Source organism: Staurois parvus, unplaced genomic scaffold (genome assembly GCF_062004578.1).
Source record: "Staurois parvus isolate SC_StPar_1 unplaced genomic scaffold, SC_StPar_1.0 ptg002753l, whole genome shotgun sequence".
Classification (NCBI taxonomy): domain Eukaryota; kingdom Metazoa; phylum Chordata; class Amphibia; order Anura; family Ranidae; genus Staurois; species Staurois parvus.
Window position 1 is genome coordinate 1,376,487 of NW_028320549.1, and position 14,322 is coordinate 1,390,808.

At 42.7% G+C, this 14,322-nt stretch overlaps 1 protein-coding gene across 1 annotated transcript in view; it reads left to right on the forward strand.

Moving 5' to 3' along the window:
- The window catches only part of CZIB (CXXC motif containing zinc binding protein), a 38,779-nt gene that overhangs the window by 17,850 nt on the left and 6,607 nt on the right, over positions 1-14,322 (forward strand). The window contains exons 4-6 of the mRNA XM_089666593.1: positions 2,911-2,992; positions 5,768-5,799; positions 5,912-5,989. Of these exons, the coding sequence (XP_089522719.1) occupies positions 2,911-2,992; positions 5,768-5,799; positions 5,912-5,989 (192 nt within the window). The remainder of the gene's footprint in view (positions 1-2,910; positions 2,993-5,767; positions 5,800-5,911; positions 5,990-14,322) is intronic.

Consider the following 14,322-nt stretch of genomic DNA (forward strand, 5'->3'; position numbering starts at 1 on the left):
TGGGAATCCAATATGGCCGCGGCGTCCAGACAAGCGTCACCGGAAATGACGAACCTTGTTTGTTTTGTATATGGCACCAATATAAGTGGATTAATTAATATATTATGAGTGGTTTTATGCACTGGTTCAATTCATTTATTATTCACTTAGATTTTGTGGATTATTTTTATATGCACTTTAAATAGCTTTTTCACTGCGTGCGATAATTTATTAATTTTTTAAATAATTTGTTGCACCACCTTACTTTCCCTACTGGGAGGGGGTATTAATGTGTATTAGTATTATTTTTCTCATGTATTTCATTTTACAAAGAGTATATATTCAGCACCATTTTTGAATGTAAAAATTTTTTAATATCATGATATTCAAGCGCTTCACTATTTATTTTCACTCTTTAAACTGTTGTGCATATAAATTGCTTTGATCCACAATCAATGCATACAGATCTGTGAAAAACCGCTCCAAAAAAATCAAGGGGAGTAGTTAACCGCATGCCGCCCAGCCACTGTACATATACAGCAGCAGGGCGGCACTCACAGGCAAAACCGCGTTTTAAAACGTGTGTTTTGTAATTAAATAGGGGGCGCGCGCGAGCAGCGCCGCCGCCCTATTTGTCCCGCGGTTCACTGCCGCAGATGTCAGTCGCCGGTTCACAGCCGCTCCTTAGCGGCTATGTCCCGGTGATCGGCAGCAAACAGTGACAGAGAGCACAGCTGCAGTAGCTGTGCTGTCTGTCACTTCCCTGTCAGCTCGAGGATGAGCTGATCAAGAAAGAACAGTTTTTCTCTTTCTCCATCAGCCTTGTCCCGCCCAGTACACACCCCCGCCCCCTAGTAAAACACTCCCCTCACTCCTATAACCCTTCCCTGCAAAATAAAGTTAACCCCTTCCTCCCCAGTGCCATTAGTACAGTGTCAGTTTTTTTTTTTTTGCACTGATCACTGTATTAGTGTTTTTGGGGATGTCAGTTACCCCAAGTCAGTACCCCCCAATGTCAAAATGTCCGCCGCAGTCCCGCCATAAGTCGCTGCCATAATTCGCTGATCGCCGCCATTATTAGTATAAAAAAAACCCCTAAAAATCCCAGTATCTTTCCCGTCATTTGTAAACGCTATAACTTTCACGTAAACCAATTAATTTACACGTATTGGGTTTTTTTTTTTAGCAAAGACATGTCGCAGAATGCATTTTGGCAGAAATTTATGACTAAATTTGATTTTTGCATTTTTTTTTTACTGGACATGTTTTATAGCAAAAAGTCCAAAATATTTTTTTTTTTCCTCAAAATTGTCAGCCTTTTTTTTTTATAGCGCAAAAAATAAAAACCGCACAGGCGATCAAATACCACCGAAAGCTAAATTTGTGGGGAAAAAAAGGATGTAAATTTAATTTATGTACCATATTGCATGACCGCGCAATTGTCTGTTAAACTAGCGCAGCGCTGTATAGCAGAAAAATGGCGTAAATTGCAGTATTTATACCATAGTTTGTAGACGCTATAACTTCCACAAAAAGCAATCAATATACACTTATTGGGATTTTTTTTACTAAAAACGTAGCAGAATACATTTTGGCCTAAATTTATAACCAACTTTGAGTTTATTATATATTTTTTATAGCTGAAAATAAAAAATATTGTTTTTCTTCAAAATTTTTGGCCTTTTTTTGTTTATAGCGTGAAAAATAAAAAGCACACAGGTGATCAAATTACACCGAAAGCTCTATTTGTGTGAAAAAAAGGACGTAAATTTCGTTTGGGTGCAGCATTGCATGACCGCGCAATTATCAGTTGAATTAGTGCAGCGCCGAGTAGCAAAAAGAGGCCTGGTCATTAAGGGGGATAAATCCTCTGGAGCTCAAGTGGTTAAATTTGCTGTTTCCACCTGAATTCCATGTTGGGCAGTGAATTGGGGAAGTACGGGTGCTGCATAATTTGTGGGCTGTCAATCAAGACTTGCAAGCACATCCGGAAGGATACTAGGGGCTCTATGGGCCTGTGTGTGAATTCTTGGTGGCTGCGGGACAATACTTGTGCTCGCCACCACACCAGCTTGTACTGCACTTATGGGACTCGCCAAGTGATACTGCAGAGCTGGTATGTGAAAGACCAGGATGTACTAGGCCACTGGTGTTCGCCAGTTCACCAAAAGGTAGAGTGGCACTAGTACTGGCCCTCTGCTGCATATGAGAGTCATCATGCGTTTGGAACATCTCAGCAACCTGGGAATGGGGTCGGGTACTCCTGATCTTAGCAGGGACCTCTTCTCCATAGTCTGAGCTATCTGTCAGGGTGCTGATGCTGTCTACAGGTTCGTATTCTGAGGCTGATTGTGTCAGGGAGTCTTCCCCTTCACTCTCACCTGACATGCTCAGAATCCTGAAGGCCTCTTCACTAGTGTACCTTTCCATTGACATTTTGGCCACTAAATTTATAGGTACCTAGTGCGACTCACAGGAAAAAGATCACCTGGCTGTCAGGGACTGCTATGAAAAAATTATTCTGATTCTGCGAACACTGCTGTTTTGTGTGCAATGTATCAAGTGACAGGGACCTACTGACACTGCACTTGCTGGGGGAAAGGGGGGGAGGTAAGCGTAGGGGCTAAACGCAGGTGCTGGAAGGTGCTGGGGCTGATCCCGCTAATGCTGCGTTTTTGGGGACACTATACTAATGTGAACGCTGGTATAGTGCTATTGTACATATGAAAAAAAAACAAAAAACCCCACTATGTCATGTGTTTGTATTGATTTTCTAATGGACAGTCCTGAGCGTTCAAGAACAGATTAGGGTAGACAGTTTCTGAATGCAGCTTGGAAGTTGATTTCCTGAAATGGAAGTGGCCCAATTTGTTTACCTGTGGAATATTTCTTTGCTGGTATTAATGAGACATTTCATACTGTCACCTGCAGGACAGCACCCCTCTGAAAGGAGGCAGAGGCAGTGCCAGCATGGTACAGAAGTGTAAGCTGTGCTCCCGGGAAAACTCTATTGGTGAGTCTCCATGTACTACATCCTAAGAATTCGGAGGAGAGGAGTGCGATAAAAGGAAGAAAGAGTGAATGTTTGAGATGATTTTGAGTTATTTAAACATTTAGAAGGAAGGTATTTTGGGATGAGTTTATTATTTTTATATGTTTGTCTTACAAATGTCCATCATTTTCCCCTCAATTGCACTTAACTGCAAAAAAGACAGCCAATAACATCCTTACTGCTGACTAAAGGTCAGCAAAACAGAGAAATACACCAATGAAATACATATTTGGAAGCTGTGTTATATGCCCAAAGATTTATGTTTCTGTCCATCCAGACCTGACATTTTTCTGCTGAAGTTCAGTAACACTTGTTACTGAACACTTGTTACTTCTTCATGCAGGAGAAGCAGAAGGCTGTTGAGCTAATCTTTCACTCTGCTGTTTGCTCCTATCAGCATGATCTTTGCACTGCAGAACAATTGATTGGCTCTATGCTGCTTCTCACTCTCGCAGTCTGAGCTCTGCTGTACAAGGACTGCAAGAGGCTGATACCAGGTCAAATTCAGGTACTTACACTGCTTACATTAAAAAAAAAACACTTAAAGAGGAACTTCAGTTTATTTTTTTTAAGTCAACAGCTACAAATACTGTAGCTGCTGACTTTTAAAAATCAGCTACTTACCGTTGTCTGAGGTCCAGCACTGTCTTCCCACAGCCAGTTCTTATTACTGTGGGTAACTAGTGCCACCATCTTGGATATGGGAGCCAGCTGTAGTTTACTGCAGAATCACAGCCAGATCCTCACTGTGAATACATGAACACGCGTGGCGCTTTGTGAATGGTCCTACAGCCTCTTGGCATATGTGACGTCACATGACTCAGGAGACTGCGGGTGGAGAGGGGGCAGAAAAAGAGACATCATCCTCGACTAGGCGAGGATTGCAGAAGTGGGAGTGGGTACTGATTAAAAATGTAAAGGTCCTCTTTAATGATGTTATTGAATACAGAGCTGGATTAATTTGTATATTTTATATGTGCCTGGAGTTCAGCTTTATATTAATTTTGCAGGAGATTGAATTGTCTCTGAACTGACTGTCCTGCTCTGAAAGAGAAGAATAATAAAGTGCCAGCTTTGTACAGCGCTGCTAAGGAAGCCTCTTCTGTATATTTAAAGTTCAAACATGGCTGTCCCATGTACAGTACATACAGTATGTAATTACAAACAATGCACTTTTTTCTAAAACTTTAACTCCAGGCAGATATAAAAACACCAATTGATGCAGTTGTGTTTCTGTTTAAACAAATCAGTAAATTTATGTTTAAAGTGGATCTAAACCTTCCTATCCTTTTTACAGCTGGTGACAGAGCCATCTTAACCTTCTTTTACATCTGCAGTCGCCATGCTGCTTGCACATATGGCCGTCTATGACAGCAGCCATTTGGGGGCTTGAAAGTTCCATTAAGAGCTAATATAAGCACTCTGGTTACTGTTATCACCAGGTACCTGCCTTGAATGTAATTGTTTTAGGAAACTGTTCAAATATAACTAAAGGCAAAACTCTTTTTTTCTTTTTGTTTTCTTAGTTTTGGATAAAGTGCAGAGAGATTAGTACACCTATTCATCCTGTTAAAGAGGAGTTCCACTCAACCTATTAAAAAATGCAAGACAGCAGCTACAAAAACTGTCCCTCAGTCCCGTGGTGTGTCCCCCGCAGCTCGTTTCACCAGCCATCCTGTATTCCAGGAGGCCAGCATCTTCAGTGTGGGCACCCGGCTGTGATAGCTTGTGGCTTCACAGCTGGGTAACCACTGCGCATGTGCGAGTAGCGCTGCGCTTCATGAATGGTCCTGTAGTCTTCTGGGACCTGTCACGTGTCCCAGAAGACTACAGGAAGGGAGGGAGGACACCTTCCGTTTCCGATCGCCTGGGCGATCTGACCAGAAGTGGGAGCGGATACCTGTCAAATTCGGGTACCCGCTCACCAAAGGTGCCAATCCTTAATGGGGAGCAGGAGAGCAGTCCTTAAAGTGGAACTTCCCCTTTTGGGTGGAGCTCCGCTTTAAGGAGATTCACCCTCTCTATTTGTCCTGTTTACTGTTATTATTGAAAGTGAAAGAAAATCCAAATTTTGGGTTGTCCCCAGAAATGGGAATACTAGTTCTGTTGACCTGAGGGTCCCCAAGGAATTTCCTTAATTTGCAGGGATTTCCTCTCACTTCCTGTTTAGCTATGGGACAGGAAGTGAAGAGAAATCTCCACAATGAGACACAAATGGCGAAAAAAATCTGACAGTGGTTATTACCATCCCTTGCTCTATCCAAACTGAAAAAAAGTTTTGCCTGTAATTCTACTGTAAATCCGTGCATTTATTTCTGTTTAAAATACAGCTAGTGTAAGTACCTGATATTGTCCAGCCCCCCAAAATTCCCCTGCCTAGGCAACACTCTGATTGTGAGACAGAAGGGCAGCACTGGGAGACAAGTAGACTGTGCTTACCCTGAACACGATGACAGGAGGAAAGAGAAGAGAGCAAAGGGATTATATCATCAGTCTGCTGCTGCTCTCCTCTTCCCCAGTCAACAAGCTAGGGGGTCTGTTCTTCGTCAAGTTGTGTTGCTTTGACTGTGTTATCTTACAAGGGTGTCTGGATCACTAAACTGCCTGCACAACATTTTAAAACCTTTTAAGCTCTTCCCATATGTATTTCAATTTTGTATCTAGAAGCTTGCCTGGAGTTCAGCCACATGCAAACTTTAACAAGACTGTAAATTTCCTTTTTCTTTTTTAATGCAGATATACTGAGCACTTCCATGCACCCGTACAATGTGAGTACCTGAGTGTCAGGATGTTGCTTTCCTTTTCTCCATTTCGTGATGGAAACCACTATCTGCTGCTGCTAAACTCTACTTTCATCCTGTTGTTTTTGGTTTTGCTCAGGCTGAAGATAGTGAAAAATTTAAGACTATAGTGGAGTTCGAGTGTCGAGGACTAGAACCTGTAGACTTTCAGCCACAGGTAACTGAAGTAGATAAAGAATTCAAAGTATATATTGTTTGAATGTCCCATTATTTTTTGTATATAATATTTATTTATACAAAACAAATGTTTGCAAGAATGCGCACATAAAAGTAGAAGTACCAAAAAAGCATGCAAGTGGGTGCAGAAATCCTACTGCCAATAACAATGGTCTGCAACACATTTTATATATGTATGTATGTATGTGTGTGTGTATGTGTATATGTGTGTGTGTGTGTGTGTGTACACACACTGTGTTTCCCCTAAAATAAGACCTACTTCGAAAATCAGCCCTAGCATGATTTGCAGGCTGCTCTGTAATATAAGCCGTACCCCAAAAATAAGCCCTTGTCAAGATCGGCCTAAAAAGTACTGTACTCGTATTTTCGCAATATATTATGTACGTCACTGTTCACATCATAAGCTGCAAACTGTGGACAAGATGAGTGCAAAAAGAGATATTCCATCAAGTGCATGGAGGACTCCCAGGGCAAGAATCTCATGGCTTTCTGCAAATAGAAGAGGTTGGATCTCCGCATGGAACGAAAATAGTGAGCAGAGTACAATAACCTTAGTCAACAGGTGGATGAGGGAAATGTTAAACGCAAGTGTGGATCAGGTTGGCATTATTTCCTGAGCTAGAAGACATCATCTGTGAATGGATTGCCGACCATTTATTCTACAGGAATTGGAGTCGAGAGAAGTTCAGGCTGGAATTCAGGGTTTGAATCTGGAGAGTTATGATGATATTCCAGACGAAGATGACATAACTAGATTGTTGTACGTTAATAAATATAACACATCCCCTTAAAGTAAGCCTTAGAGCATCTTTGGAGCAAAAATTAATATAAGACCTGGTCTTATTTTTGGGGAAACACGGTGTGTGTGTATACACAGTCCTCGAAATTTCCACTTGGCTGCTTGCATTGGGCGAGTGAAAATAAGATGGTGGCAAGCAGCGCCGGGACTAGTGGTGTGTGGGAGGGGAGGCTGTGAGAAGCAGTGATCTCCTGAGTGGCTTTCAATGAAGCAGTTGAAAGCCACAGGAGGGAGAGGAGAACCGGCTTCCAGCTGCTTCAATGAAAGCCATACAGGAGATCGCTGCTTGTCACCGCTGCACAGATCATACCTGATCGTTACATTTCTTTCCTGGCCCACCCCCGTTTTGCTTCTCAGTGCCCAGTTTCCTATAGGTGTGGTGGATAGGGGGAGGGGCTAGGCACTGAGGAGCACACAGCGGGGGGGGGAAGCAGGAAAGAAACAGAACGATCAGATATGATCTATGTAGAGGTGACAAGCCGCGATCTCCTGTATGTCTTTCAATGAAGCAGCTGGAAGCAATTTCTCCTCTCCCGTGGCTTCCAGCTGTTTCATTGAAGAAAGAGGGAGGAGAAGGAGAAGCTGGATCTGCTCTGCCTCCCCCTGTGCCTGCCCACACTCCAGCCCCTGCAGCTTCAGAGGATGTGTGGGTGGGAAATTGAACACAGAGCAGCCGACAGCTTTGATGCGCCTGAATGAGCATGTTAGTCCGACCGAACTACCTTCCGTCCTACCACCCCTAGCTCCCTTCTTTCCTTACACCCACCCACCCACCCTCCCTCTCTGCCTGCCTGCCTTCCTTCCACCCTCCCTGCCTTCCTTCCACCCTCCCTCCCTCACACCCACCCCTTGCTCCCACCCACCCTTCCTTCCTCCCTCCCTCCCTTCCTCCCCCTTCCTTTCACACCTCCCTTCCTTCCACTCACTCTTCCTTCCTTCCATCCACCCCTCCTTTCCTCAAGTCCATCCTTCCACTGCTCCCTTCCTTCTTTTCTTCTTTCCACCAACCCCTTCCTTCATTCCACCCACCCCTCCCTTCCCTCCTGAGAACCTGAGCCAGCTGCTGCTCCAGACTCTGGGCTGGATCCTGACTTTGAAGTCGGGAACTTTCCCCAGCCTGCATCAGCTGAGTGACTTCAGCTGATAGCGGACTTCACACGGGTCACAGGAGTGCAAAACAAACTGCACTCCTGTGGCCCACATGAGAAGTACAGCCAAAAGAGCTTTGCCTGTATGTCTCCTTTAATTTATACATCTCAACCAGACTACATAACCAGGAAGATCACACTAGTTCTCATGGTTTTGTATTAGTGCTGCCTGTTTTACTGCCCTGGTTGTTGGACAGAGGTGATGCTGCTGATGCATTTATTGGTCATTGGGCTGAATATGGAGAGCTGACAGGAAGATGCAAAGTTAACACAGGAAATAAGGGTGTCATCTGCTTGCCCATGCAGCATGGCAGAGGTGTGAGAATCGCAAGAATAGCTGAACAAAATTACAAATAATTTGGCAGGTAAAGCAGTTTACATACCTAAATTTCAACTATATATTTAAATGCATATTTGGAGTTCTTTAAAGTTTTGTTTGCTTAAAGCAGATGCTCCACTTTAGTTTTGAATTGTGTAAATCATCATCATGTGACTTCCTGTACATTATTCAGGAAATGCTGGAAGCACACATTAGAAATATTACAAACAAAACAAAACCGATTTTCAGGAGCTTCACTTTTATGCAGGTGGGGGTTTCATTTCTTGGCACAACAAACATTAGCATCTGAAATGAGAACTGTCTGTGCTGCTCCTAGCAAAAAATCGCATACTTCCTTATACGTTGCTATGAAGGATTTGGACATACAATGGAGAATTATTGCTTGCTTGAGCAAAGACATTTCATACTGGATGCAAACATCTTGTAGGTGTATTTTATCAAATTAGTTGCTCAGCATGTGTTACTCTCATTGCACCCATTCACAGGCCAGTGTTGTGAAGAACAGAGGGGGCTGCTTCTGTGTACCTTTAGCTGATCTTCCAGAATGTGGCCTAATCTCTTTAGTAGATTACTGATTAGTCACTCTTCCATCACCATGTCACATTGATGTAACCAATTATTGTCCATTATGTAAAGTGGGGATTGTGGAAAACAAGTGAGAAATCTATTGGCTTACATAGTGTGGGTGTTAGTTCTGTGACATGTGTCACCCATGTGTGCTTCATGCCATAGTTAAAGAGTCAGGTAAACAAATCAGCTAAGAATTATCTATAGAGTGTATACACTGCTTGAGAGGCATGGGAAAACATGTTAGTGCCGGGCTTTCTGGTCTTCCTGCCAATCCCTCCACTGGCTTCCACTCGCTCAACGAATAAAATTCAAAATACTAACAACTTACAAAGCCAACCACAACTCTGCCCCCAGCTACATCACCAACCTGGACTCAAAATATCAACCAAACCGCTCTCTTCAATCCTCCCAAGACCTTCTGCTCTCTAGTTCCTGTGTCACCTCCTCCCATGCTCACCTCCAGGACTTCTCCCGAGCTTCTCCCATCCTATGGAACTCTACCCCAATCTGTCTGGCTGTCTCCTAATTTATCCACCTTTAGACGATCCTTGAATACCTTTCTCTTTAAAGAAGTCTATCCTGCTTCTACCTAGTAAACAGTCATTTATATCCTCCATCAGCTCACCCCCCCCCCCCCCCCCCCCCACAGCTATTACCTTTTGTATCTTTCAACTCTTCCTCTTAGATTGTAAGCTCTAATGAGCAGGGCCCTCGGTTTCCTCTTGTATAAAATTGTATTGTAACTGTAATGTCTACCTTCATTTTGTAAAGTGCTGCGCAAACTGTTGGCGCTATATAAATCCTGTATAATAATAATAAGAGGGAGGCTCATATACAGCTTCCAGCCCTCTGACTAATATATAGGGAAAGAGATATTCTAGACAGGAGCACAAGGTATGATGACCCTGATGCTTTGTGCTACGTCCAGTAGTAGTAATATTTTGTAGTAATGCTATTAGTTATTAATGACCCGTGCTATTCCTTATGCTATTCCTTCTAACAGAAACTGCACAGAGGATGTTGTAAGTTCTGTATGGCTCCCTCTTTCATATCATAGCGTTCTAACAATTGCTAGATGGCAGCTGTGAAGCTATGTGTAAAAATCCACTTTACCTTTACAAGTCTGATTCCCATGCATTTAGCCCTGGTAATAGATATTTTACCGGTATATGTGTGTAGATGGCAATAATCTATTTCTAAAATTGAAATGTGAAATATTAAGGAGCAGGGCCCTCCTTTCCCTCTTGTATTGAACTGTATTGTTGCTGTATTGTCTCCCGTTCTATTGTAAAGCGCTGAGCAAACTGTTGGCACTATATAAATCCTCAATAATAATAGTTCCCCATGCAGCAATAAATGTTTTTTTTTTTTCTTACTTAAGAGCCAGCTAGCACCAATCTGTGTCTCACGCACACACACCACTATAAAAGTCTATTAAGTAAACATTACTACAACATGTACAGTTCAGGTTTTGTATTTGATGTACAGTGCAACAATGTGAGGGCATATGAAGCGGACATTGTTCTAGAAGAAGCTTTTTTACTGATTGTTATGTGAGTTACTAATAAATTGCATTGTTTATACTAATTCCTGCGCTTGGCCTACCTTGTTGTCTTCTATATGTTATGTGAGTATACTTATCTTCAATAAATGCTGTTAAATGGAGAGCGCTAGATGGTCCTCCTTTGTTTCATTGAGGAACACACATACAAGAATGGGTCTTTTAATATTACAGGTATAAAAAGGGATGCTAACATGGCGGTGTAGCAAACCTGCTCATCAGAGTGGAAGCGGAGTTCTTCTTTTTCTTGTTCTTTTCTGTTATTTGAGGTATTTCTCAATCATTCCTCACATTCCCCCTTTCCCTTCCTGAGAGACCAACGTTATTTCCTGACAGATGGTGGGGGTCAGCCCAGGAGAAACATTCCTGGTGGGGTCAGCAGGCTGGGAAAACTATCACCTTTCTCACCTTTGTCTGATAAGACCGCATTTCTCAGAGGGCTGGGAAGCATTGACCCAAGACGGCGTAAGTCCACACATTATCAAACTGACCAGAGTAATTGAACATTCCTCAGGTGAACCGTATGTTTCATGTCATGTATTATGAAGCTATAGTTAATTCAGTTTCCCACTGACCACTCCCAAAACGTGTAGTAAGAGCCCCCCTCCCCTTTGAGAGGGACTCTTAAGAGAGACAAGTGAGCTAGAGTTTGTGTCACACAGAGATCTCCCAGCAACATCGTAACAGAGGAGATCAAAGAACCTTTCTGCTCTGCACTTGGATCTGCAAACCCAGGCATATGGGCAAGTAACTTAACCCTGTAATCTTCTTCCTAATTATCTCTTTGCTGTGTCTTTATATACATATATATATATTTTTGTGACATCTCTTTGTAAATATTTTATCGCACCTGTTTTGACCCTGTTAGAAATAAATCTTTCTTTCTGAAAGTGTTAAACTGTTTCTAAGCGCTTACTTGCAATTCACGAATCCCTGCCTTTGAAGAGACGCTACTGTTTGTTATATCTCTGTATAGCAGGTCCGCGGGCCGTGCTATATAGATCAATATTTCAATCATTATAGTGTATATTTGATAACGGTGCTGGTGGCAGTAGAGGGTTAGTTGCGTAATTAACCCGACCCAGTAACAAGCGCATTCAGGCTGCAGGCACAGATTGTAAACCATTAGCTGGGCAATCGCTGTGTAGGGTGCAGCTGGGTGGGGCCTTGTTATGCGCGTCACACCGCGGTTTTGGATCGGCCGGTCCTTCGGTCACGAGTTTGGTGAGAAGGTCTGGGGTCTGATGCTGTGGGCGTGACGTATTACTGTTAGTCGCGGTCGTGCAATTGTCGCCCTGTTAGTGGTGGCGACCGCGGGTCGTGACAGGCGGTACTACACACAGCAGTAAGTGGCAAGTGTGTTCCATTACTGATAGGCAGTGCACATGTCGAGGGCCAGTCCAGAGACCATTAATCAAGATGGCAGACAACAGTGTTAGTGCATGCATGGTACATCATGTGGTGATGAAGTTTGTTGTGAACAAAGGCATAAACCCCGCGGATATCTACAGAAGACTTCAAGCACAGTGCGGTTATGAGACGCTCAGCTGCAGTAAGACATTTGAATGGTGCAAGTGTATCAAAGATGGCCATACATCCGTCAGTGACAATCCCAGCCGTGATGGTTCCCAGCCCACAGCAGTCATTCCTGTGAACTTTCAGTGCGTGGAATGCCTGATCCTGGATAATCGATGCATAACCTGTCGTGAAATTGCACAAGAGATGAATCTTTCTGTGGGAATGGTGAACACAATGATGACAAAGTGAAGAAGGCTGTTCTAGGATGTTCAGCGTACTGACAAATCTTTCCAGGCATAAGGTAAATTGTGGGATAAGTGTATAAATGTAGCAGGGGAGTATATCGAAAAATAAATGTAGTTTGCACTCCTTGAAATTTGTTCTTTTATTATATAAACTCAAAACTCCTAGTTTGACTTGACTGCCCCTCATATTAAAGTGAAAGTTCAGTCAGAAAATTAATTCCTGCTAGATGACTTCAGGCTGTCCCCTTGCAGGTATAGCTATGTAAAACATTAAAAATAAGTGCCTATACTGTTTAAAATCTTTGTCTCCTCTTGCTCTGCACTAGTGATAGGCTGAACACCCCCTTGTTTGGTGCACATTGGAACATTCAAAGCTACCGAAGGTTCGACCGTGAATTTCGAACAAGCACAATTTACTGAGCAGTATCTTACCGCATCTAAGTATGTGATAAGATACCGCTCAATTACTAAAATACCACATGAGGTATATTATTAAATCATGCGGTATTTCAGTAGTGAAACAGTCATTCATGTTTCAGCTGTCAGAGGGGTTCCCCCCTGACAGCTGAATGTCAAAAGAATTGTCGGCAGTGCCCCACAATTAAAACATTTTTTTTAAAAAGGCATTGGGCTCCCCCCTCCCATCCATACCAAGCCCTTCGGGTCTGATATGCATAGTGGTTAAAGTAGAACTAAACCCTCATTTCAGTTTTTATTATATTAGGTTGGCCAACATAAAATTTTGCTCACAAGCACGCTAAAAAGTTTTTACTGGCGTGTAAGCATGGCTCTGCAGTTTCCAGGCAGCTGATTCTAATTTGTGCACCCACATCCTACCCACGGGTGCAGAGAACACATCACCATCTCGGGCAGGACTACACCTCCAATGCTGCTTTGTGTTGATTCTATACAACACAAGCTTGCATTCATGTTGTTTTTTTGCTGGTACCGCCTCCTGTTAATTTCAACAACTGTACAGGCACTGTCAGTCATTCCCCAGGTACCTGGATGCCTGAAGGTCCCTCCATGGAAAGTAGGCTCAACATACTATTGGTGCACTTTGAGTTTGCATTGAAAACGTGCCTCCTAAGATGGCAAAGTTGCCACGGCATAGACTTACAGCGCTGCCACCCTGTTACCAGAATTGCCTAGGGCAAGGGTTTTAAGTACTTGTTTTGAAAATCTAGAATCCTGCAAAGGAAAAATAGTGGTATAACCATGTACTAGATGAGAAAAGGTAAGACCTACAGTAATTTATAATCTGAGAAACATTAGGATATACTTTTATGCTGCTCAATTCATATATGAATTCACTCTTTAAACATTTGCCCACATATGTACAGTATCTGCTTTGTGATATACAAAACCAATTTTCTTAGATACGCTGATGAAAAATGTTTGGTGTTTATGGCAGTAAACTTTAATTGGCTGTGTGAAAATGTTGGCTCACTGTTGCAAGCAGGCAGGTGACACAATATGGTGCTGTTATAGACCGTATCGGAGTCACGTGCCTAGCCGTATGGTGTGGCAAAGATGTGTGTTTCATAGGACTGGCTGGACAGAGCTGCAGATCCTTTGGCAGGAAAATGAGTTGAAATATATTGCATGCACATCAATTGCATGTGTTGTTTTTCTGGAGTTCCACTTCAAAGGTGAAGAGTAGATATATAATATATATATTTCAGTTTATATTGAGCTTTAGCTAGTAGTAGCTAGAACATTAAAATGGACATGTTCTGTAATGGTAAATACATTTCGTAGCTTATCCAAACCACTTTTCTCTTACGTTCATTGATGGACACAGCTTCTTCTTTATCCATAGCCAAACAAGGTTTTATAGCCCCCACCTACAGGAGTAGGACACTAGGCTGGAAAAAACTCAGCTACTATGGGCAGTCCTCTCTGGGTATAAAACCCCCTCTTTCTTATAGGCCTCCAGTCATTTCTGCCTAGTGTCTTCAGGAGGTTTTTTTTTTTTTTTTTGTCTCGTTCCTTTGAGGAGTGTCTGTCTATTTTGGTGGCCAAGTCAAAGCGATTCAGTGGTTTTTGCTCCAGTCTGTTCCCAGTTCCAAAGATGGACAGGATTCACCCGATCCTGAACCTCAAGGACCTGCTTGCCTTCATGCAAGTTC